The 27,225-nt window shown below is 40.7% G+C and overlaps 1 protein-coding gene across 1 annotated transcript; it reads left to right on the forward strand.

Annotated features, from left to right (window-relative positions):
• Positions 1-2,234: 2,234 nt before the first annotated feature.
• LOC110983338 (uncharacterized) lies at positions 2,235-26,403 on the forward strand. Its single transcript, XM_022242531.2, has 8 exons — positions 2,235-3,210; positions 5,370-5,525; positions 6,110-6,249; positions 6,355-6,410; positions 10,835-10,973; positions 18,694-18,821; positions 21,672-22,069; positions 22,542-26,403. The coding sequence occupies exons 1-8, from the start codon at positions 2,950-2,952 to the stop codon at positions 23,856-23,858; spliced, it is 2,595 nt and encodes an 864-aa protein (XP_022098223.2). The 5' UTR covers positions 2,235-2,949; the 3' UTR covers positions 23,859-26,403.
• Positions 26,404-27,225: the final 822 nt, after the last annotated feature.

Here is a 27,225-nt window from a genome sequence, read left to right on the forward strand (position 1 = left end):
CTTTGACTTCTAACAAAGGTTTTAAGAACTTAAATGCTATCGTCTAACGAAACACATGTCTGCCCCATGACTCATGTGTTTGTAACCTGATAGACGCGAATCTCTAGTTATTATTGGACGTGTGGTTGAACATTCAGCGTCGTTACTGAGTTTATTCCAGCAGATGTGAACTGCAGCGCTTTCTTTCACAGACGTATATTTCTGAGATGTTGCATGAATTTCTTTTAACACTTTAATGCGTGTTCAGCTCTGTCACAGCAATACTGGAGTAATAAAAATTACAAGCCCTAATTTGCCTCATTTCATAAAATAAAACAGAAAAGTTTTCAGGTGTAAGGACTGGGAAAGGAGGTATGAACTTCGAAGGAAAAATTAACTTTGACTGCGTCGTGAAGCTGCATTAGAGTATACATCAAGACTTAGTTCTCAAAAATTGTGCGAGACTAATTCTAAAATGCATGTTGCGCAATAGGTCAATGCGTATCAATCATAGCTTGCGAACTCATCTCCAATGACAATTTGTTGTCTGGCTGAGCTATGCTGCTGTGACCATGCGGCCCTCTGTGTCACTGTGACTGTGGATGTAGCATGTCAAGTTATGAACTTCTCTTGTATCCACAACCCTATATACTGTACATGTATCAGTCCCACGAAGTTTACATTTCCACGAAAGTTCGGTTTCGTGAGATATTTGAAAAAAAGAAGAGTAAACAAAAATTCATTTGCAAACTCCTTTTATGGATATTTTGAAGCAAGTTTTTGATATGCGTTAGGGATGCCTTGTTCGCTGTGGGTATAGGGCGGCCGGTCGTTTAGAGGTTTTGACACAAAGGTGCATTTTGAGGTTTGTTAAAAACAGCTACCCTTTAATTCAATCGTCGCAATATTTCCATCTGTGGGAATATTCCTTGGCAGCATCATTAACTTTGGTAGAAGACGAAAGTATTGTGTGTTACAATTTTGAAGTATTTGTTATATCCAACTGGTGCCTTCATTTGCATCACTGACAAACCGTAACCCATACGCACCCGTTTTCATCGTATCGATTGTGTATGTTGCTATCCTTACCGTTTTTATATTTTCTTCGGTCAGTTATAAATATATACCTACCTTGTCCGGTTACCCAATCTGTGTTTTGCTTACTTAAAGTGACGCTGTTGATGCAACTCAATATTCATCCTTGTACATACACGTATATACAACTGTTGATTCGTAAACCGGCCAGTTGACACTCCTGATTAGTGGACTAGATCTTCATCGTCCTTCATCATTATGGTCTTATGCACTCACAAACCTAAAGTTGTCAACTTATCACTATCTATCTGTTATACATTCGTATACTCTTCTTCTGACACCCCTTTCCTTTTCTTTTTCGTTTTCTTAAAAAGGCCCACCTTAATAGATGGCTATTGTCTTGCAGATCTCAGAGAGCGGTCTCGATAAACAGACCTAACCATGGGTTAACAAGTGGACCCTAACTCTGTGGTCAATGATCCAACTTAAAATTGAAGCCTGACACTTCTATCACTCTGCGTGAAGCGGGTCATGTTGGTCACTATTACCATTGTGTATCCGTCTTGTAGACCTATCGGGTTCGTAATCATTGGCAATAGTTTACAATAGCCTTGTATTCATAGGTAATTGCTCCCTTATCGCATGTTTATCTTGTTAGTAAGATGTAAGTTCGTGCGTCGGGTCTCTCTGTGGACAGATCGCTTGCAAGTTGTAAAGCAGCGACTGTTTCCTCACTCGACACAAATTAGCAGATAATAGTTGAGAATACCTTCGTAAAAGTCCTACTGGTCATTTTGAACTCTTCATTACTTATGCCAAAGTTCATATCCAGCTTGAGCGAAGATAGATATTTGACACTGAACATAGTTTTTATTTACATAGCACTCAAACTGGGTTTTTAACTCGGTAACTCTGAAATCATTTGCAAACGGTTGATTTTGAAGGAACGCACAATCACATTGACAGATTGAAAATCTGGATTTGGTGCTATGAGTATGGATAGTACTCAAATTATGCTTCAATTCTCTCAATACATGGATGATTTTAAATTATTCCAGGAACTTTAAAGAGCCTCATGATGAGAAGTTCGAAACATTTTGGAACAGCCGTTGTGGGTCTTGAGTTGCTAACAGCGCGTGCGTTGTGTTTTTATCAAGTTACGGTATCAACGGGAAGACTTTGTAAATCGTCAGGTTTCGATAACAGTCGTGGGTAGGGGTTTGTAATCATGCAGTAGTCCATATCATCAATTTTTATTTCTTCCAAGGACAAAGTCGTAAATATATAGTTGCTCCCAGTAACAAATGAGTTTGATAATAACGGTGGAATTTATGAGGCTCGCTCGGTATCGAAGGTGTGAGTTTATGACGTATCGAAATGGGGATGTTGGATGGTGTGGTCTGGTGTGCGTTTTTCTGTACATAGGTATGTTTTTGATTACTTTTTAGTACGACGTATACCTTATGATTTGTCGCTGAATAGTTGATGAAGCTAACACTGTAAGATGAAAGTGTCTGTCACTTTGGCGAGGTAAAAAATCAAACATTGCATTTACACCTCAGCCTTCTGACGAACTTCAAACATTGGAACAACACCTGTAAGCCGATTTTCGTGGTTATATACACGACAGACACCCGGTTTAGTGGGAACCCGTGCAGTTGCGCCAACTTGAAGAGAGCCTTCAGGTAACTGTCAAATGGTGCCCTTTTCGAACAGCCTTTGTGGAAGTCGTCATATTTATTCCATTCTTTTCGAAGAGTTCAGACGGATCATAGAGCTTGTACACAGAACTCTCATTTAATAATTGATAGCGCTTCACAGAGTTTCCCCCCTGATGTTTCGTTAAAGTTGCATCTTCCTGGATTGCGTTAACGCTTCGAAATGAGAGTAAGGCGTTGACATTTCGCTCGATAATAATAGCGTGAGAGATTCGTCATGCCATCAGCGGGCGAAACCCTTGTTCACCAACCGCACACGTCTCACGTTAATCCCGGTCTCCGCTACCTGTATGAACGAGCGAAGTCCGGAGCGCTTCCAACCATAAATACCAATGCAGCCCTCAGCAGGGCCGCTCAAGAAAAGGCGGCGAAGTACCCGCACGTGAAGAGGGTAGGACCGTACTTACTCGGCAAGACCATCGGAGAGGGTAGCTTTGCTAAGGTGAAGGAAGCACTCCATAGCGTGGTTGGAGAAAAGGTAAGACTCCAATTGTATTGTGTATTGGGAAAGGTTGAGGGCAGAACGCTAACCCCCTAAGGTGTAGGCTGCGTAACAATCACATTGAAATGTGAGGATTGAGAACTGTTAGGGTTAACGCTTGCCCAAGCCGTTTGTAGGATATTCCAGAACTGTAAAGAGGGCCCATATCCCTACCAAGGGAGAGGTAGATCCAAGAGAAGGGTCTAGGCGGGCTGAAGCCTCTCCTCTCTGGTCTTGGTCCTTATCCCTCCGCTGTCCGTTGCGGTTCCAAAACTCCTGGTTCCTTTCGGAATACTTGTCAGTGGTACAGACAAGTAGGTCTACTCGACACAACTGATGGTGAACTCGCTCGGGCTATTTGGTTAAACTGCTACTCCGACTGCTTCCATATTATGAGCCTCTGCGTTCCAGGAAGTGTTGGTGCAAAAGAAAATTGTGTATAGGCCTAACTTAAAGCGAGGATAAAAAAAAGGATAGGTTATAGTTTGCTCTCTGGTTGGTATATCTCTTTGTTGTTTCTTCCTGAGGTAAACAAAAGCAGCTATGGTCTATGATAGTCTGTTGAAATGAAACTTGTTAAATGTTTCCCTTTAATGTGTGAGCACTTATATTGCTTTTCAAAGTAAGTGAAAAAGACATGATTTTATTCCCTCGTTTCCAGACAGTAATGTTTGATTACATTATTTGCCGAATTTACCCTTTGAGTGAACGATTTTTCTTTACAAGTCACTGCTGTGCAGACGCAGTCGGCAACAGGAATGTCACCATTTTGTCCCATTCTTTCTGTAGAAACACGATATTCTATTAGAGTCTGTATACCAGGTTGTTGGAATCATTCCAACAACCTAGTCTACAGATTCTACTTCATGGTTGTTAAAGTGTTCCATGCAATGTGCAAGTCTGTTGCCAGATTTAGTCTGGCTCTCAGGTTGGGTTTGCCTTGTGTCAAATAGGAAATTTTATGGACTAAGACGGGTAAACAATTAATTCAATGATGCGTTTTCCTTGGTCACTGGTCCATTCTAAGTTCTTTGCGAAATACTACGCTAGTACAGTGCTGCAAATCTTTGCGAAGTGCGACATACAAAATGCACATGATCCCATATGGCTTAAAGGTCGCCATGTAACTTGTCTTGGGCCGTTGTCAGGGGTTGACATGCATTGTTGTATACAGCAAGTTCATTGTTCTTGCGTGTCATTCTACATTCCAGGTTTGGTCCAGTCAAAACATATTTGTCTGTCTCCAATTTATTTTCGGGTCCAAGCACTAGGAGGAGAAAAACAAACCATTTGACTCAAAACACCCGAGCGCTAATCGAGGTTAAGGCTTTTGTTTGTTTTCGGAGGTAAATCCTTTGTTGGGCCCTCGGGTCAAATCCAACTAATTTCTATGAAATGTTTTCAATAATAGTCTGCAAAATGCTTTATCTGACTTGTTTTTGAACATTCAACAACTTTCTTGGAAGATCCAACCATTTTTTAAATTTTATTTCTGTGACCTATTTTAAAAAAAGAAAAAAACCTATACGCTTTTGGCCGTGTCTTTTGCAGGCCTTCTGTCTGGACTTCCTAGTTTCATTTTCCAGCTATATAGACTTGGTCTAGAGCAAAGTCCTAAGACTTTCATTTGGAACTGTGATGAATGGCAGTGTTTTTAAAATGTAAAAACTGTGTGTGAATAAATTTTACTAAACGTTCTGGATAATGCTCTACACAAATAATAACTGAAGGTATCCACAATTACTTGCGTATCCCGAAGGAAGTGTCCAGGGCCCTTCTGTCAGAAGTTAGGAAAACAAAAAAGAAGAAAATTGAGTATTCTTTGATTGTGTAACAACACAATTGAACCCAGAGTGCCCTCTTCAGAGCATGAAGACCCCAAGTGCTCCCATTAGCGGATGGGGGGGGGGCAACAGTGGCTAAGAGAGAACTTCGATTTCAGAAAACTGCGATTTCAGAGGACTACATAATGTATATGCTATTTCCCTGTTTCCTCAAAGCTCGATTCAGCCACGGAGTTTCCGTAAACACTGAGGCATAGATGCAGTACATTTAAGTTTGTATATTCTTACACTGAGTAATACGGAGGCCAGTACATTGCCAAACAAACTATGCCTGACTTATAAAGAATGATAACGCAGAAAATTATCCAACAGGTGGCTATCAAAATCATCGATAAGAAAGTTGTGCGTGAGGATCCATACCTGCGAAAGAATATGCGACGGGAGGCTTGTCTGCTTCAGTCATTACATCATCATCCAAACATCATAACTCTCTATGAAGTCATGGAGACGGACAACAACTTCTACATGGTAACCATCATATAGCGCTGCTTAATTGACACTGGCAATCATAAATTGAACAGCGTAATGACAAACATAACGATGCAAAAATATGGAAGAAATTTTAGTAAAATTTTTTTCGTCGGGTTAATCTTTCAGACCGGATCGACACATTTTTAACTTTCAACCCAATAGAACTGGATTAGTGGTTCTCAGAAAAAAAAAGCCAGAATGTTTGTTCACAATTCCGCTGAAGGAAGATGTGAGCCTTGGTCTTCCATGAAATATTTTGTTTTTACTTTTTAAATGAGGGGAATGTAGGGTCATGAGATGAAGACTATCTTTCTCAGTCGTCTTAAAACTTTAGGCAACCTGATTTTTTGGTTGTAGATGGATATTATTGTACCGAACACGTCCTGTGGGTCCCCCAGCTCAAAAGTTGCCTTTTCACCCACAATTATCTGAAATCATTTTTAACCTAAACTGTTTCAGGTGAAAGTTATTTCTAAGCTCCCTTAGAATTTTCAGCTGCAGTATATTCATATTAGTAGTAATCGACGTAAAAATTAAAATCCGGAGGACTCTCTCCGTGTCTCACATTTCCTATTTCTCAGACACTAGAGCTTTGTAGTGGAGGCGCACTTCTTGATCGAATATGTAGCGAGAAATGTCTCATGGAGAGAGAAGCTAGACGGTATGTGAGGCAGATCGTGTCAGCAGTGGATCATTTGCACCAAGCGGGCATTATCCACAGGTGAAAATGAGTTTCATTTCTAGAGATTTGCCATAAATTCGGGTCTTTTATTTGATTTACACCACCTTCCTCTGATCCTTCTAACATTTTTTTTTTTTCAAACAGAGATTTGAAAGTGGAAAACCTACTCCTTGATGGAAACAACAATATCAAAATCATAGGTAAATATGCATTTCATAATCATAAAGGTCAGCTGTGAGAAATCCTCTCAAAATCTTGTAATCTAGGGTTGCGCCATATTTTGTTCGGATCTTGTTTTCCCAGCAACAGTATACCCGGCAAAATATGGGACAGAGGGTACCCCCTACATGTCCAGACCCTATACACACTCTAGACCATTGTTACCTGACACATCCCCGAGATGTCTTAAAAGAATTCCTGAGGTTGCGGTCCAAATGACCAACACAAAAGGGGGGGGGGTCTCTACGTCCCATATCTTGCTTCAAATATTAGAAAGGTAGGCGTACATGTATATCTTTTGAATGAACATAATCACGCGGTCCACGAATGCCGCACGGAAAGTTGTTTGCTGCGCAATAGTGCAAGTTCACACACAATGCGAGAGGTCTGTTTGTAGTACCATGTTAACGTGGCTCAGTCGGATTCGGATCAGATTCAGATTGATACTGTGATACGTCGGACTTGACTCGGATCGATCAAATTCCTCGTAGTCAGACAAAATGCAGTCAAGCAGTGTATGTCTTTCACTGTTCAACTGCACATCTAACTGCCTGCTATCGCTTGTAAACAGTTGTAAGATATTGCGGTTGTAACGTTTACAGCTTTTACCACGCACGAAGACCCAAACCAAGTTACCTGGGTCCCTGATTTTTTATTTCATATCCTTGTCTAGAACTAAGAAGGCCACCTGTTCTAAATAGTTTTGCCATCACAGAACATGCCGTGTTGGTCAGTAACTAGTTATCTTTAAACATGTAGTTACATAAGTTGACACAGCTACTACATGTAGATTACTATTATTATATTTGTTTAACTACATCCATATCCGCGGGTAAATCGTCATTTACATGAGATTAATTTGACAATAATTTTATGAAGCTTTTATGATGACGTGAAATATTCCACTCCGTCCAGAATCCTGAGTGAATTTTATAAAAGACCTTTATTATTACAAGACCTGCACTTTGTTAAAGGAACCAGGAAATGAATTTTTCTTAGAATCACTCTTTGTGTATTTCAGTACTCTTCTTCCATGTATGAAGACTGTTTAGCATCTTTTTTGAGTTACGTGAACTAAACGCTGTACTTTTTCAAACATTAAAATTGACCAAACTTTTCTGAACAAGTGAGGGCGCTTTTGCTTTGATGTAAATCCAGGAAGACATGGTTCAGGTTGCATGTTTTCATGTTCAATTTGTGAATCCCAAATTTGCTATCTGGGGATATTTCTGTGAAAAGGATTTTCGCTGGATTATTGCCATATATTCACAAAGCAATACATTGCCAAAGAAAATAAAATCTGCCATAGCAGTGGTTAAAAAATTAAAAAATTTCCGTGCACAAATCAGTGCAACATTGAGATTCAGTGCCTTGGATGACATCATAGTTCTGCTCATGAATATGCAAATATCATAAGCATAAAGCCAAAAAGCATCAAAATATGGTTTAAAATTGAAAACCAAAAATTAAAATGGGGTTAATTGAAACGCAAAGATACAATTTCAAGGGTTTTTAGTACAATTTATACTAATATTTCTATTTCCTGGTTCCTTTAACATATTTAGAGTTTTGACAGCCATACTGTTTTTTTTTTAAGTCGTGATTTTCATATGTTCTTATTTTATTTGATTTGGGTGAAGGAGTCCTTGTCGGTTTCCGATTGCATCTGGATTGCAGTGACAAAACAATCAGATCGGCTCGAACTGAACCATGGCGACTATCAGATGCGAATCGCATATTCGTCAGGATCGGTCGTATCCGTCGGATTGAATTAACGTAGGCTGTTATAAGTCTTGCTTCCTTAGCAGCGGCTGCCGTCGTGCACTGCAAATTGCTTCTGCAACTCCAGATGCGTGCCTGCCCCGGATACCGTCGCATAAGGGACGTATACACACATCCGTAAGTTCTCTGTATCGTTCTCGTTCGAGTCCGCCGATCGAAAGCTATCTCTGTTTGACGCACGTGGGTTGGACGTTATGTGGACGGAAAGGTAAGCAGCCGTTGCGCCGTATCGGGAAGATTTAGCGGCTGCCGTTCGCGCCGTGAGGACAGATTGACATATCTTCCAGCCAGTTAGTGATATATCTGCCAAGTCGTGTAGTCTCAGTACAGTGCAACATTTTTGAAAAACAGTTAAAACGCAGTGGTTGAATCGCCTTGCTGTGTGTTTGTCAGCTCGTAGTGCGAATAGAACCACTGAGGAAACCATTGTGTTCTTTATCGGCTTCCATGCGGAATTCCGCTTTTGTTGAATGTGCTCTCAGGGTGCACCACTACAAATAAATTCCCATAGACTGCAATGATAAATCCCCACACTTTGCAATAATTAAAAAAATACTCATAACTCTCACAGGTGTCCAGGCTGCACAGAAATACGATGATCGACATGTCCCCTTTCATTTTCCTTTCAATTTTCGGGGGGTTGACCAATGAATTTTTGAGAAATTTTCACCAGAAGTAGACCACCTCTAAAATGAAGAAAATGTCTCTGCCCAGAAAGTAGCCATTTTGAAAAACCATCCCTCTGCAAAACGGCCAAATAGTGCCATTTTCAGACCCAACTGCATCCAAATTACTCAGAATTAGAAGCCCAGAGTCCGGGCCAGGGGTTCAGTGCCATATTCCTCCAATTCCTCAATTTCATGGCTCTCAGGACTCTCTAATATAGAATATTTTGCGTGTATAACTTTTATTAATGAGCTCGGCTGACATATTTAGTGCCTTTTTGCGAGGGTGCACCCCTCACAATCACCGAAACACACGACTGTTTTCCGAATTCATTCTGCTTGTACGCAATGGAACTGCAGTATTTGACTTAACCAGTATCAGGCACTGTAATAATGGATGCCTGAAAGTGATGCCTTGTGAGAAATGGGATTCAAAGATGGTCCTTTTTTAGCTACTATTTTTCAGAATAAATATTGTCACGTTTTTCATAGATTTTTCAAGTGTATTCCAGAGACCTAACATAGATATCGATCCCTTTGAAATGCTAGTTTCCTCCCTTTGTCTCCCTAAACATATTGACGCCGCTATCGCAACCTGCCTTTAATATACTTAATTAAATATCCTAGATAAGAAGAATGTTGTAGTTTATTCTACGTTAATGTAACACTTATTGTTTCCTGTTTCCAATGAATATCAAGTTGGAATTCTTTGGACTCTTATTTTCTTTAAACTTATAACCCTTTCACTGCTTATTTTACTTTCAATAACTCAATCCACTGGTTGTAATGATCAACATTTTGGGTATTCAGAACAAAGACCTTAGGCGTTTCAATGTGGTGAGTGCAGGGAAAAAATGGGAATTTTTCAGAGAAGTGTTATTTTTCATTGTGTTATTTTTTCCGTTCTAGTACCGTTCTTCAAGTGCTGACACTTAATACACATATTTTCAAAATATGAAAAAAATAAACAATAAGGTGTTGGGGAACAGCTAGTCTCGCCTGCTAGATACATCAATGAACCCAGGGATTCCATAAGGGTATATCAACCCCTTCTTTTCTAGTTACAGCAATCAATAGTTACTGTCTTTTAATGTACGGAAGCCCTATAGTGCCATCAAGTATATATTTCCGAAAAGTGAAGTACATTTTTTCAAGTTTGTTTTTTATGAAGTATATTCTTTTCAATTTGGTTTTACCGGATACCTGTTTTCAAAAGTTCGTTCGTTCCAGATATGTATTCTTTAGTTCGTTCTTATGTGATAAAGATTTATACGTGTTCGTTTTTATGAGATATTTTTTTCCATTTTTTTATAAGACATTTTTTCAAGTTCGTTTTTTAGTATGCATAAAAGAGATTCATTTGAGCAATCATGTAGCTAAGAAGTTTCATTTGACGCGTGCCAATTTGCCACTACAAGCAACGAGTTTCTGAACAGTGCCGACTTTTCTTTACATTATTTGATCAAGCCGACACTTTCCGTATCGTGGGATACTACCTCGAATGACCGGTTTGGCAGGACTATTACCTGGGCCAGGCCCAAGTGCAAATATGTACGTGTACATGTAGTCACTCGAGTGTGGTCAAATCGAACGCAGAGGTGTACTTGTAAGAGTGAGCGTGGGGAAAATAATGAGGCGCTCTGTTTGAATATAAACGAATGTGCGCAATTTTACCACAGACGCCTTTTGAAAACTCAAGTAATGATAAAAACAGGTTCTCGGTTAAAACAATACGGGCGATTCACATTAGTGCGCTTCCAAGAGTTTGCAACGCGTTGGCCAATCACAACGCGCGAAATTTGTCGACCCTTTCCAAACGCGCATTGGGTCGACAAATATCGCGCATTTTGATTGGCCATCGCATTGAAAACTCTTGGAGGCGCACTACTGTGAAACGCCCGTACTGAGGTAGGCCCTATGTAGATTTTTAAAAAGAAACTGGTACATTTTATTTGCAGATTTTGGACTGAGCAACCTTGTCGGAATTGGTCACATGAGGGCGGAGTTCCGAGCCACGCAGTGTGGCAGTCCGGCCTACGCAGCACCAGAGATAATTGCGAATAAAAGATACGGAGCAAAAGTGGATGTCTGGAGCATGTATGTAGATATCACCAAAACCATAACAGATCTGCCATTCAATCCATTTTGTTACTCATACTACTGACAATTTTGATAATCGGGGTGAATTCATGAGTTTGGTGTTTTCCATTTGCATCTATACTTATTCTGTATTCATTTTTATAGTGCCTGTGAGGCTCGTTTTTCTCGTTGTTAGTTTCTTGCAATTTCCCTTCGCAAATTAGATGCTTTGATTCAATGCAGTTTGCCCATTCTTCTTTCTCGGGGGAAACAGATTTCAGAAAATATATTTCCAGTGCTACTGAGCTATGGCCCCTTTAGGATTTCGTTCAGCGTCCTTTCCATGGGGTGTATTCAACATGTATTTGCGTCCGTAGAAAAAATGCCACTGCCTCTAAGGGGAACGCACAATAACTGGGTACACAGTCTAAACTGAACCTCGACGGAATAAAGGCTTAATATCATCTTTTCCCAAGTGGTTTACTAGAAGTGCGTCTGCTAGATTGATTCATTTCGTGAATCCAGGGCCAGTCTCTTTGGCGGGGGGTACAGTCACGCTGCCGAGAAATCGCTCTTAAGACGCAGAGAGGGGCACTGATGAAAGAGTAAATATTACTGAGCAGTCGGACTGCCATGTCATGCTAACTCCGGTTTGTGTTTGCCCAAATGGGGATAAGACCGAAATCAATCAAAAACACCTCATTTGGACGCTGAAACTTCTTATTGAAATAGTCTGAAATGCTGCATCTTTCACAAAGAGGTCCAATAGAAGGGTATTTTGCTCATCGGTGTTTGTTGATGAAACTTGACACGGAAAGTGAACTATAAGGAGCTTGCTCTGGACGTGAGGAATAACTTCTCCCGGCAGACATTTGGTAGCATAGAGGTACAAGTTTGTGCGTGTATTTTTCGCCAGCTCGTTTTGAGTCATCGATGCATGTTTCACCATAGACGCTTCTATCACAAACAATAGGCCTAAGCATGTAAAACAAAACTGCTGCAAACTGCTAACTGACTACAGTGACCTACAAATCACAAAACAAGGACGGCCAGACGTTTCGATCCTATAGCAGAATCTTTCTTAAAGGCCTTTGAGAAAGATTCTGCTTATAGGATCCATAACAGGCCTACGTGTAATTATGAATAAGATCTTTAGTGTTTTCAATGGTAGGGTTTTTTGTAACCGCCGCTTTAATTTTTTCGGGAATTATCTTCCGCAAATATAAACGGTAAAGATTTCCTGTGATCGAATGTTACCCTACTCCTGCGACGGCAGTGCACACTACACCGATGGCCCCCATTCTATCACACCATGCACCACGTTAGACATGTGATAGTCATTCATGGAGTACCTAAGACAGTTTGACCATTCCTATTTGTCGAAACCCGATCAAGTAGCTGGTCAAAATGGTTGATGAAGCACCTGCTCGTGCAAGGCACACACCATGACATGGCTAATGGGGTGAGTGAAAAAAGTAAAAACGTTGAACAGAATTGTTGGAAATCTATGATTTTTGAAGTATTTGAGTTTCCGATTGAACACGTTTATGAATTGGAATAATTGGCAGGTGTCGTGGTCTCACTTTTTAGGCATGCTCGGATTTCCAGGTAGTAAGCCAACACTGCTGAGCGACCCAAACAGCGACCCGAACGTATACGCAGTGAATCCCGTTTTGGTTCACTTTATTGGTGTGCTGAGTTCCTACATCACGTGATCACGGCACGCAGGACTTCGTGCAGACGTCCGTGCGCCTCTGTCGAAGTGGTTTTCGCGGAAATCTCGTTGGTCATGGCGTTAGTCTTGTGTCATGTTTGAACTGAGGAGACAAGAAGAAACGTCACAGAACAAACGGTATCTGCGAAATAGGTCGTATCCTTAAGGGAAAACGGAATTAAATTAGGACCGGCCGAAGTGAATGGACGATGATACTGTCCCTTGCATTTGGCGTGAGCCATTGTAACCTCCTGTTCTCCTGATCTGCTTTGGTGCTTAAAACAAACGTTTGAGATGGCCAAGCACATATTATTCTCTAATTTAAATTTGTACACAGATATGGACCTTTTCACTAATTAGGGCATATTCATTAATACTTAAGACAGTCTCCCTATTCAACAACGTGTTTAACATGTGATAATGCCCGCTGAGAAGTTATGATTGGTCAAGTGTCCGTGTGTACGCGGCTTGCCAAGTCCATATAAGAAGATTTTTTGGACAGCATGCACAAGAAATATACTGAACCATCGACGAGGTGTTCGGAAAAAATGAAAGTAAAATTCTGGAACAAAATTGTTGGAAATCCAATGCAGCCTTTATAGACTTATTTTGACTTTCTGACCAAAAATAGTATTATGATTCATGGGAATAAAAAGGTGTTTGGCCTGTCTTAAACGTAGACCGGCTGAGGAGACGGAACGCTGATGATTCCCTCACGTACGGCTCAGGTATTAGTCGCGTCCTAAACCGGTCTTAAAAAGGCTTTTCCAAGTATCGGCTTCAAATCTGTTCCTCTCCCGTCTGTCTAAATTGTTTTACTCTCTGACTGTAAAGATTTAAGCTCACTAAAAAGTACTGTTTGCAGTGTGAAAATCTACTTGCATACGTAAAATGTTTTCGTTAAAATCGGACCCCATAATTTTATGCTTACAAGCGGTTTTGTAACGGTGAACAGAGGCAGCCGTTTCTTGCCACAAAAACAAGGCTATATAGAGATAACAACAGATGGTATATTTTTGGTTAGGTTTTGACCGATTCCGAACAAGTTTGTGATATATTGATAGTGGGAGAGTGTGCTGAGGTAGCAGTTTCAATTCAATAAAACAATCAAACGATTTCTGAAACTTGCGTAGGCTTGGGAGAAAAAAGTATATGGAGGTCCCGGATTTTGTTTGATTTGTTTTTCGCGAGACTTTTTAACTTCCTGATCGTACGCGATTACCTATCGACCAGAGGCATCAAACGATCATCTGGCCATGTGGATGTAAAATTCTGTCCTTGGGAGGAGACAATAAAGCACACAAAATAACGAGAACGTGCCCACTATTAAAGGTCTGTTTGCTGTCGTGAAAGCGCACAGTGATGGACAAATTCTCAGCTCGTAGCCCGTTGTCAAATGCAAATACAGTCTACGTTGTGAAAGTACATGTAAATAGCCCTTGATCTCTCAGCCACCGTGAAATCGATTAAAGTGTAACCGCTTAGTGCAGGTGTAGGCCTAACAGCCCGTTCCCACTTGATTCACCAATTGAGGGATCTGATCCACCTTTTGCCAATATACCCAGCAGGAAATGAGACCGAGGGGTACCCCCCCAACATGTCCAATCCCTATACACATTCTAGACTATTGTTACTTAACACATCCCCCAAGATGTCTGAAAGGAATTCCCCAGATTCCTGCGAGACAATGACCAACACAAAGCAGGGGGGGTTCTCTCCGTCTCATACCTTGCTGCATATGCATGAATCTGGGGAATTCCTTTCAGACATCTTGGGGGCATGTGTTAAGTAACAATAGTCTGGAAGGTTCGACAGAATTTGGGAAGGTTTTTAAAATCTTCTTTTCGTACGGGGTTCCAGAGTGCGGTCAAGTCAAGATCTCGCCGCATCTATCTCAATCCATAAATACCGCACGTCGAATTGGATTGAAACCTCTATGAGTGAAACGTATATGCAGGCGCCCAGTTGAATAAAAAGCGCTATGCACTTCGCTTTGTGTGACATCATTGCAACTTCAGCCACGCCCATGTCATGGTCAGCGCATCCGATTACAATGTATTTTTTTAATTGTAAAGTTTTGAAACGCTTGGTGGCGGCAAACATACCAAACTGGATCGGCTGGTCCACAGATACAAAAACGGATAGACTGCCAATCTGGCGCGTCTTTTGAAAAAGTGTCTAGGTACAAAGGTGGTCGGCAGCGCTTATTTAGTTATGTTCAATGTGGAACGTTGCCTGGATTTGTATTTCATGTGGTCTCAGAATTTGCTTTTTTTTTGCTCTTCAATACCGTCACGTCTTCGTTTCAGATGTTGTAAGCGTGTTTCGAATCTACATAGGCCAAAGCCATATTAAGTTCATAGAGGATTATTGAAAATCGGAAAATAGCTTTATGGAATATTGGAATTCTTCAACTCTGCGTATTAAATTCGATATAACGAGGAGAACATACATAGTCGCTGAAATACGGCATTGACATGTTCTCTGCAACCTGCGCGCGAGTGTTGCGACAAGGCAGTACTAGCCATGTTGTGATTGCAGCTGGGAATAACACGTGAATCTGTGGAAGTCCTTGGCAGGTGGCTGTATGGTCACTTTCCATAGCCACGTTGAAAGACAAAGCCATACATAGTCAGGAACTGTGAAAGTTCGTCCTTATTTCCTTTTATGTGCCTTGGTATAAGTCGAGATGTTGGCACAGGTACCGGTAGTAATGAAACAAATTTGTTATTTGAAAAATTTCATCCTGTGAACTCAGAGTAAACAAAAATTCGATATGGAGAAATTACCGATTTCATTCTGGAAAGTCTAGTGATTCTTTTTCTCACTTAATCAAAAGGAATACGTTTCTGAGAACAGCGACCCTTGTGAATTTGCCCCTGGTTTGTGGTTAATTTGATTTCAAAATGATTGTGACAATTCCCAAAGCCATCAAAATGCAGGTACTTTAAATTCCATAAATCATGGTGGAATTTAAGTATGTTATGTGACTGGAAACGTAGTGGCTGTAGGCGGTCAAGAGATGACGAGCAAAAATAGCAGCACACACGGCACGCAAGGGAATTTATGTACAATGAACCTCATAAAATTGCACACTGTGAAGATATGCTGTTTAGCCGGGACGGGAAGGATCAATCTATGATAAAAATGACGAATGATAAGGCATCATTCTGACCAATTACATTGACAAAAAAAAAAAATAATTGTTACATCGTAATGTTCAGCAAGTGCACAATCGTCTTGTGCTTTATTTACGGATGGACCGGTATGCGCCTTGTTGGTGTGTACACACGAACACTCTTATCAAAAGTGTGAGTGTGAGTGTGAGGAATGGTAGAAATGAGGAGTTTGGTGAGTCGCCAAAAGCCTCCAGCTTTGCATTAATACTGGTGTGTGAGGCTGCCTGTTGTGCACGTGCGCTTTAAATTAAAATAACAAAATAGGCTGTTTTGGGAGTTTTTCTACCAATAGCGCAACAGTTTACGTGAGGCTATAAACCCAATTGGGACTTTGTCTTGTCAATAATCATGCGATGAGCTCGAAGCCTATGGGGAGCTTTCTATATTTCACTTCTCCCTCAAAATTAAAATTGCCTTCCATTATTGCATTTACTGTCATACTCGACAAAATCATATTCGGCTTGCTATTTTTTTCGATTCTTGCATGGCTTTAGATGTCGTTTTTTAATTTGTTTTTGAAGGAAATAAAATCCAACGATCACATTGTATGATAGTGCAATGTGACCTCTGATTATAGAGATTACAGATATATTGCCAGTGGCGTCTGACTGTCGTCCAGTTATCCCCTCTGTTTGCTATCGATGAGGGGGTGAACCCAATGCTTCATCACACCTCTGCAAAGCTTGGTTTATGAGGTTGCAAGGACCTGTATACATCATAGATGCTTCCTTTCTCTCCCTGTCGAGTACTGATGCAACGTTTGTACGCATACTCTTAAGCTGGTTTCTGCATTCGCATTTCTGCATCTTTATTGGTTTTGCCTTGGTGTTATTCACTCATAGTATTGTAGCCTATATTGCATTCAAACTGTTCATGAACGTAATAATTATGCCTCATTGTTTTATAACTCAGCGTGGAGATCGGGTGCTTCCAGCCTCATTTTTAATAGAAGAAACGTCGAATTTGTCTCGTCATTTCCTAGACACGATGAGCACACCAAACAAACTCTCTAGTACCAAACCGCGATTAATTCACGTAGAGTAAACATATTTATCACCATGATTGCCGCATGCGTGTGGTACTTCTTTTTTAATTACTTCGGAAATGCAGGTCAGTGAATTGCAATCCAAGGTATCTCAACGGTCCTGTTCGAGATCTGTTGAGAATAAAATAATATGCAGGTAGTCCTGCGTCATTTGTGTTATCACTTGACATCAAGTCTTTCTTGTTGAGTTTTGTCTATTTTTTGACTGAACTAAAAAAAAAGCATAAAAAAGCGTCATCTAATTCCACAGGACCTTGTGTTTGGTTGACACAGTTTGTCCCTCAGAAAGATATTGCAGAGCGTGTACACATTCTGTATTGTCTTTTGCCAAAATATGATATTCCGCCACCTCGTCTTGTAGAAATGCCAAAACGTAAATAGATACAGTTACTTTTTGTAGCATTAAATTATTATGGTGATGCTGGTGTATTGTGATGCCATGCCCCCTGCGTAGCTACAGCACATCGCGTGATGCATTCAATGTCACACTTCACGCAAACTTCAAGGCAAATAATACACTTGGCATCTTTCAAATAAACAGACCAGAAAAGGCCAGCAAGACTTTTGACGTAAGCGACTTGCACGTCGTGATCAATATTCACCCACTCTCCTCTTTGCTTTACTTTCAACACTGCTGCATTTTCGCGTGTGTATCGTCAATGATTTTTGTTTTCTGATGTGCAGTCATAGATATGGATATACATGTATATCACGTTGCATACATGTACACGTGGTTCTTCTTGTGCAACATCTGTTTTGTTATATGCCCAAAAAATTCAAATAAATTTAGCGTTTGCTTTGATGTGATGGAAACTTTGGCATATTGCAGATTATATTTGGATTAGACGCTGAAAAAGACGGGCATTGTTGAACGTTTCTGAACAATCGATATTTGCAGCTACCTGGGTATAGAAAGTAAGGTAACACGTTTGATTTGTTGTGTATTGGACTCTAGCGTAATAGTTTTAAGCCTTTGGCTTCTGCTTATGCCACCATGTTGCTGTCTTTATTGTCTTGTTACTTTGTCCTAGCTCACCAAAGACCCTTCATTGGATACTCAATAATCAACCTTTCTTAATCGGTTTGCTACTTTTATGCTTTGTTCCTCCCTTTATTCCATTCTGTACCTTCATGTTTCCCATTGAGTTAATCATATCATGTTATTCACTAATCGACTTTGTTCTGTAAATGTCGCCAATATGAAATAATTGTATAAACGGTGTTGTATCTGCGATTTCATTGGGAAGTTCAAGATTTCTTGCGATTCGAAAAACACAAATTTGTTTTATTGTGCTTGCGAGAAAGACATCTGGGGACCGAGCAGAAAACATCGGCACTTTGACTGGAGGTAAAATCACTTCCCTGGCTGTTTGAGGCTTTTGGCGTCTACACGCACCACGGGGTTTTGACGGCTGTTTGAGACTCATTTTTCTCTCTTTCCGCGCTGTTGATGCGCGACATTCATTAAGTTATAAGACCCGGGGCGTCTGTTGGAAATTGGCGCCAAATTTATTGCAGGAAGCATTGTACCATGATGAGTGGGGGGCAGATAGAACATGATGCGGGCTGATTTTGCCGAGTGAAGTCTTCCCTTTTGTGAGAATGAAGCTTTGGTGTGTAGTTAAAATGTATGTTAAAATTGAAAAAGTTTAAATTTAAACCACTCTTTCCTGAATTTCTTGCTCGGATTAGCATTGCTTGAAGGGATATTTACGTGCAATTTGCAAGGCGTCTGATGTTCAGCTTTATTGCACCCCCCCTCCGGACAACAGATCTTATTTTTCTCCTGATCTTTTCCAGTGGAGTGAACACGTTCGCCATGCTGGCTGGCTGTCTACCTTTCACTGTGGAGCCATTCAATATTAAACTTCTCCTGAAAAAGATAAACAACCGGGAGATGGCAGAGATACCGACACATCTGTCAAATGGTGAGACACTTGTTTAAAAAAAAGATTAGTCTCAATTTGGCAACGCTTCGTTGAGTTCCGAAAAAATTGTTGAAACGTTGCCAAAAGCCATCACAGTCGAAATTTGACAAAGGATGACTGAAATAATTTGGCGTTTAGCTATGTGTCTGAAGCTTAAACAACGATGTCAAGAATGTCGTTAATTTATTTTTTCAGGATTCGTTTCACTGAAACGACGTTTTAATACTTGTTAAACTCATAAGTCTCCATAAAAATTTCTTTTTAAGCGTGATGGAAAATAGTTTACTAGAGCAAGTCTTCTTGAAACTAGCACTGTTGAGTTTTGTGCTCTGTTTAAATAAACCGAACAAGCATAACATAATACATATATGATTTCTTTTAAAGGAATACTTTTCCCCAGTGTACAAACAGGCCATTTTGAATGGTTAAGTATTGCTGTGAATACAAAAGCATGTTATTTAAAATAGCGGCCCGTGTTTAGCTCGATCGGTTGTCTTAGCATAATCCACATGTACGAGAAACATAAGCGAGAACCAAATTTTCAAGTTTGCATCGCCCAAGACAAATTCTGTTGAGCTGTCTACTGCATGCCGGTATACGTCTGGTTCGAATCTGCCGGTTAACACCGACCGACTCAATGTTCGAGTGGTTAAAAACTGTCTGCACCACCGCGCAGGATGTCGTGGTTTCGAGGCATGGGAATCGCTTAGAAAGGGCCAAGTTCTATCGATAGGTGGGGGTGAAGCAGACCGATAAACCATCATCTGCTAATGGGAAGGGGCAAATGGTGTAAAATTAAAACGACCCACTTTTGATGTACAACAATTATTTGACAGTGCAGGACCGGTTTTGTTATTTTCTCCGATCCCAACCAGAATGTTGCCTTGTTTAGGCACATTACGCCTCTGCTTGCTGTATACATCATTGACGCCCAGTTTAAGGAAATAGCTGTAAACACCACCAGAAACCACTGTCCATGATGAGTAGCAGTCTTACAAGCGTGTGACCACAAATACTATAGCTACACTTCAAACTGAATCATAGATTAATTTTTTTTCAGTTAGGTTAGCACGTACACAGCCCCATAGCCTTATACTGCACAGTTTTATAAAGCAAAGTGAAGTCATTATAAACACAGCTTCAGTAAAATAAACTTCAGCATTTAACGAGAACCAGAGAATAAAAATTAGCTCTACTATTTTAATTAATGAGAATTTTTTTCATCCGTAAGATAGCATAGCCCAAGACCTACATTTAATACTTGGCATCAAAAGGCTCGTGAAGACGTGAATGTATCTGTGTTGGTCAGTTTAGTTAAAACTTGCACCTGGTAATTCCAAAGTGACCCAACCACTAACCTGTGCGCAGATATTACATGACAAAATGTCAGTTTTGTTATCGTAACGATTTTAGTGTACAAGAACCCTCTCGTGTATTCTCATGCGTTGCTTTACCTTGAGCGATCTTGCCGCCTCAATAATTGTCATTATCTTCAGGCAAACTTGAATTCTCAGTTCTGATTGGTCGATCCATTGCAACAAACAGTGTGATGTATAATGTACATATATTGACTGCTTCGAGTGGTATAGTAAAACTAACCTCCTGAGGTGATCCATGGAGCATTCTATTTTCCCAAGGCCAAGGGAAAATAGAATGCTCCATGGATCACCTCAGGAGGTTAGTTTTACTGTACCGCGAGATAAAGCAGTCAGTATTTGTTTTATAACACCTCCCCACAGATTCTGCAAAATTGAAGCTAAAAATCAATAATGAAACACCAAACTGGAATTTCCATTCATCAAATTTAATTCAAGAATTCCAAGCGGAACAGCAACGTTTGAATACATTCGTTTAATGTTGTTCGCTAAGAGTCGAAATACAGGCCTATGCTGTCGTTGCTACGGATATAGTTCTTTGGTTGCTACGGGTATGGTTCTTTTTCAGAATGAGGCTACGTGATATAATCTTTTTGAAGAGGTGGTATAAAAATAGTAAAACTATAGCAAGTGTCACATGACAAACTGTCGGCCAATCAAGACACAGAATCTGTGGGTGAGGTGTTTTAAACAAAAATATAATAAATAATCAATGCTCTGAACTGTGTAACTGCCGAGCGTTCAGTAACTGGGTACCTTCGTCAGGGCAAACAGATTCAGTAAAAAAAACCTGTGTAATGCGCTGTTCTAACTCAACGCATTGTGCAATATTTACGCACAGATCTGCAACACACAGAACGCGCCACACGCGCGTCGAGTCCATTATACAACTTTCTAAAGGATTATACCATAAAATGGACGGGGTGTTCAGGACAATGAAAGTAAAATTTTTAGAACATTGTCGTTGGAAATCCATCATTTGTTGACTTGTTTTGACTCTCTGAATAAAATGGTATTTCTGAATGGGAATAGCTACGTGCTTGGCCGGTTTTAAACTAAGGATTAAGACCTTCTCAGGAGGACGAACGCTGATAATGCCCTCGCCTGCGGCTTGGGCATTAGTCGTGTCCGTTCTCGTGAGCCGACCGGCCAAGCACATAATTCATTCCCTTAATAATGAACGTGAAAAAAAATACAGTAAGGAGACGAGTGTCATAACTCAAGTGTGATCACCAGTTGCGTCAATCGTCTGAGATTTGGTTCTTCAATGTCCTTCCATATTTCCCGACGGCAAAATTGACAGCCTAGCTTTCTGCCCTCTTAAAAACTATGAACATCAATTCACTATTTCTGAATTCCTTGCTGTTTCACATTAGATTTCTTGTTAAGTTCCGAGTAAGTACGAAGACGAATGGATTCATAACCATTATCCTGACGTTAGCTTCATTTTAACTTCTTTATTTTTGTTTCAAAGACTGCAAAGATTTCATCAAGAAGCTCCTTCATCCGGACCCACGAATGCGGTACTCGGTCACTGAAACACTTAACCACCGCTGGCTTGCAGTAGAAAAAGACGCCCCTCACCGCCCCCGCACGGCAAGCCCGCCCCCCAATGGCAGAGTAAGTCGCATGGAACTAGAAACCGACATCCTAGAGTACATATGGAGCAACATGGGTTACAACATAAATCACGTGACCAACTCTGTCATCAGTAAAAGAGCTGATGAATATTCAGCTATTTACTACTTACTTCTCCGCAAACGCAATCGGCAGCACCTGAAGATGTTGAGGAAATTTCAAGTCGACGATGAGGAAGGAAAAAAAGATGCAAAAGATACTTGGATAAGTGGCCCTAAATTATATGAGGAGGCGGTAAGTGCAGTGTAGTGTTCATCATTTAATCTGCTCTCGGAAGAACGATAATTCTGTTCGTATGAAACTAATAAATGCGGACGTTGTGTGCTGCATGTGACAAATTATACTGCGTGCTGTCAGGTACAGAGGTTGGAAATGCATTAGCTGTGCTACTCATTACATTATATTTAATTTAGGATGGGAGCACAAGAAACTTTAGGATGGGAGTACAAGAAACTTTCCAAAAGACCCACGATGTACGCACTCGTTTGATTTATATTTGGTTGTCTCATCAATTGGACATGCGATACTTGATCATAATCTGTAAGTGAATGCACCTACTCCATCTGATCATGCGGTCATTCAACGTTCGCTTGATCAAGACTCGCCGTTCGCTAAATTGCATATTAGGCTTTATTAAAGTTACTGTGACGACAGCTTGAATTGACCTCTACGAAAATCTTTCCCTATTTTTCTTGCGCTCACGCAGGCTGCCGTGGAGCTTGCCGGTCGAAAAAACGGAAGTCTACATTTCCAAATGGCGCTCTTGTTGGAACAGGCAAAAGAAGAGGATGCTCCCACACGTCAGCGTGGCAACAATGAGAAGACGGAGGAGACACAAATCCATCCAAATGATTTGAAGTCTTCGGATGAACCAATGAAGAGTAAGAAATACGTGACGTCATTATCTGAGAATTACAAAGAGGGCACATTTTCGTCGTCAAAGGATAGCAACAAGCAAATGCGTGTTTTCCGAAAACAAGTTACAGGTACGACAAATCACAAAAAACACCAGAGATTGAGCTTTCAATCTGACACAGATAAATTGATCAAAACGAGCGCCAATTTTGCCCAGCAGATTCAAGAAGAATGCAAAGAAACATCCAATAAAGTACATGGGAAAAAATCAGACATGCGTCTTAATACCAGAGGCTTAGCCACGGGTCACAGACTCTCAACTGCTCACACAGTCAACTTGACATTCAAGCAGTCAGATATACCGTCAAAAAACTTCGCTGGTCACTTCAACTACCGCCGAGGAAACCGCCAGACGTTGGTTTTAGCACCAACCCGTATCGTAAATGAGGTATCTAACGGCAAAGTCGTAGACATTTCCACCTGGAAGCAAGCTGACTCTATTGATAAAGTGTATCTCAAAAATCACATGAACGGCTTGAGGATCTCTACAAAACTGGGTGAAAAAAGCAAAGACCACGAAATATGTGAAATCCAGCCATCTACACAAATTTATAAGGACACCATTCTCAAGCATGAAAATAACAGCGATACTCAGTATCCACTAACTAAGGATTTAAAGATTCTCGATGAGAGACGACAACTGAAGATTTCCAAACGAAAGAGCATCTATAACCCACCCATGGGTATAAGACGGTCCAGCAGGACTCGGAAGCGAGCCGGGAGTGATGCCAAGCTGGTGGCTAGGCTTCCAGGGAGGCCTCCGACTCCAGTGGCATCAGAATTCAAAGCAGAGACAAAACGAAAGGTCACAGAAGCTGTAACAAATGACAAAGAAAGACATTCCCGGGATAAAACCAGAGGTTCTAAACGTAAGAAATCCGTCTTTAGGAAAACGTACACTTTGAAAGAAGGTGATGGAGGTCATGAAAAGAGTGAAGTGGATCCCGCGGCCAATGAAGATTTGCAACTTGTTTCTCCCAAGCAAGCAGTGCTACAGGCCGCCACACCTCTGACGAAGAAGTTATCACAGAAAACACAGCCGCCTAAGGGGCGTTTGACAAACAAGAGAGTTGTTTGCAACGAGGTTACAGCCGAGACGCTTGTTTAATGTGATGCCCCTTTGATCTCGCTTATAAAACCGTCTCAGTGTTGTCACTTAAGGGAGCTACTCAATAAGAATTTCTCCAGTAGATAGTAGCTCCTCGAATGTTAATTGCATTGGATTTATTTCAAGTGCCTTTGCCGTGCCGATTGCAGTGTTTTAAAATGGACCAATTACCAATTGAAATGCAGTGCGCGTGCGAGTTCTCCCAGGTTCGACGCGTGGTTTACTATCTGGTGATCAAATTAGCGTTTGACTGTTGTGATAAGGCCTGTGTCCTGGCCTATTAAAACTCAAGTACACTATGCCATAGGGGTTTCATTCACATTGTTATTCAAACGTGGCTTGGTTGAGATATTTTGCTAACTGTTGGCCAGGCATCAGTTTTCATCCTGACGAGTTTTGTAGTCTGGCTCACGTCTGCGCCGGGACTCGCTACCGTTTCATTGCCGCGTTTCCTGTTCAATATTCCAGCTCTCATGATGCATGGCAAGTGCTAAATTCCCGCCGACCCGCGGGTAATCAAACCCCGTTCGTGTTCCTCCCGTTTACCAGCTTTCCCCTTGGTCGGCATAGTGTTTGTTTTTCGTGTGTGTTTAGTTACCGTACAATAATACACCCATGGCACTCATAATTCAGTCCATTTCGCGCTTCAAGACAAAATGTACTTCGTAGAAGTTCTTCTTTGCTTGAGTTACAGATTCAACAATGGTTCCCGCGTGGACCGACTGTAAAGGGCTACAAAAACACGTGGGTTATTTCAAGCTTTGTATCCAACCGTGGACAGCAAACGAAGATGCTTCAAATAATCATCAAATCATTGATGTTGGAAATGTTGCTTGAAATCCTTTTTATTACTTGCTGTAATTGAATACAGCCTATTAGTTAAAGTCTTTCAAGAATGTAATATTAAAACAGGAAGACTAAATCCCCTAGATACTCCCTTTCTAGCAAAACATCTGGCATAAAGATTTTAAGTCGTATGTTTTGTAGCCAAGCATCATCATTGTGTTGTGTTAGAGATATTCTCTGGATAATGGCTGAGACGCGCACTGCAGTCGTGTACATGTGTTCTGGGCGTCATATATTGGTGTACATGTAATTTTCTTCCACAGTATTTTAAAGTTGCTAGGTCAGGAAAATGTATGAAACTGAAAGCACTCTGATTAAATTGGGAGTCCCAGCTAATTTTGAAACCACAAAGTGCCTCTTACATCTGTATTTGCTAAACCCAAACAAAGTATACAAAACAGGCTTTGGGATTTTCAGCATTTTTATAAACTTCGCTTATAGCGCAACCTGTGGTGGGAATTTGGAGGATCCAACGGATGAGAAGCATTGGAGCAGTGAGAGAAGGGCAATGTATCTTCTTTGGGAACTCTTCCATCGGTCGTCTTTCCCAAAGCATGAAAAAGCCCTAGAATGTAGCCTCAACCCTCACAAGGCCATAAAATGTTGTAGAAAGATATTAAATTGTCAGTCCCCTCCCTCGAAAAAGTGGGTCCCCTAAAAAAGTTAGTTGTGTGGACTAGGACAGTTCCTTCCGTTATCCTGTTCATCGTTGATAGGGCAGAGTGTAGCCCATGGCGGACAGTTCCACTTGGAATCCATGATGCAGTTCATACAAGAAAATAAAGTGTGGCAATTTGTATTTCGGCGGCTTTGATCAATGAATAGAACACATTACTTATTTGACTTATTAAGATCCTGACATAGTGTCTCTGGAATACCGACATTTAGATGGAAAGATGTCGTCATCCCGTGATAAATCAACTGGGGATGTCGACATCCTAGCTTATTTTATTAAAGGGTGACAGCATTGAAAGTAGGCTATCGACATCCCAAGATGGTTTATCATAGAATGACGTCATCCTGAGTGTAGGAAGTCGACTTAACGACATAGTTTACCATAGGATGATGACATCCGGAAAGAAGGAAGTCGACATCCCCAGCCAATTTATTATAGAATGACGTCATCCTGAGAGTAGGAAGTCGACTTAAAGAGGTAATTTACCATAGGATGATGACATCCGGAAAGATGGAAGTCGACATCCCCAGCCAATTTGTCATAGAATGACGTCATCCTGAATTCAGATGAGAACATCCTGAGGTAACTTATTACAGGAAGACAACACTGTAACATAATTGATCACGGAATAATGACGTTCTGCAAGTGGGATGTTGACACCCCTATATAGTATTTTACAAGGGTATTACAATACCTGAAAGTAAGTGACAAATTATCTCAGGAAGCTGTTATCTTGTTTAATTCAAGCTGTCGTCATCCTGTATCTCTTAATGTCGACTTCCGATTTTTAGGATGTCGTCATCTGTGATAAATCATCCAAACACGTCTCCATCCCGCCATAATTTAACTCAGGATGTCGACATCTTGCCTGTAATATGTCATCATCTTGAGATAAAACACGTCAGGATCTTAAAAGGTCGGATGTCACTTCTAGGGTTCCGTCCATATCTGATAAAAGAGAGGTCTACATTTTAAGTTTAAAAAGGAATAAAGAGAGAAACTTTGTAAAGTAATGAGATTTGAGATTTTATCGCATTCATGTGTCTTATTTATATTGGGTCACTCGTTACCTATTCACACTCTAATATTTCAGAGTACGATAAGGGATCTAACATGTCCGACTCACGAACTCGCCTGTACAACCATGTCCTTATTCCATTGAGGTGTGAACTGTCTCCCACACGCGCTGTACTTTCTTGGAGAGTGCAAGGTGCTCAAATCGTGCAGCTCGACACTTGCTTTCCGATTTGTTTGGCTTTGACACGTTCATGAAGGAAATAGTGTATTCCTCGCTCATCTTTGGTAAAATTATTTCGCTATGAATACCGTAGCTCATTTGTCATGCCGAAAATAGCATTTAGATTCCTGAAGAAATTCGAGTGGGCAATCTCAGAATCCAGGGTAGTTCGCGCAGAAACACTTTAAAATTCTAAAATTTAAATTTCGCCCAAAACAAATCTTGAATTGGTTATAGTGCATTTCCATGATTCAAATGGCTGATATCTCATTTTGAATGCATTTCATGAATTTCTCAAATCCACTGCATTGATACAAAACCCTTTTATGTGTAGACCCTTAACTGCCACAGTGAAGTGCCACCTTCTTGAAGCACCATGGAGGTATTATTTCAGCTGCCAAGTTGCCGTCTGTGACGTCATTTTGAGATTTAGATTGCCATATACGGTCAAGATAAAAACCGAGAGCTTTTGGGGAGAGAAAATCAATACAACATCTCGCTCACTCATTTTTTATCGAAACCCGAGGGGAGAAAAATGGCTGGCATTATAATTTGAACAAACATACATCAGGTGCCGTATTGTTACTACGTGACCCTGCGACGTTTGA

The sequence above is a fragment of the Acanthaster planci genome, linkage group LG15 (assembly GCF_054643075.1).
Source record: "Acanthaster planci isolate LZ-2023a linkage group LG15, COTS_SCS, whole genome shotgun sequence".
In the NCBI taxonomy this organism is placed as follows: domain Eukaryota; kingdom Metazoa; phylum Echinodermata; class Asteroidea; order Valvatida; family Acanthasteridae; genus Acanthaster; species Acanthaster planci.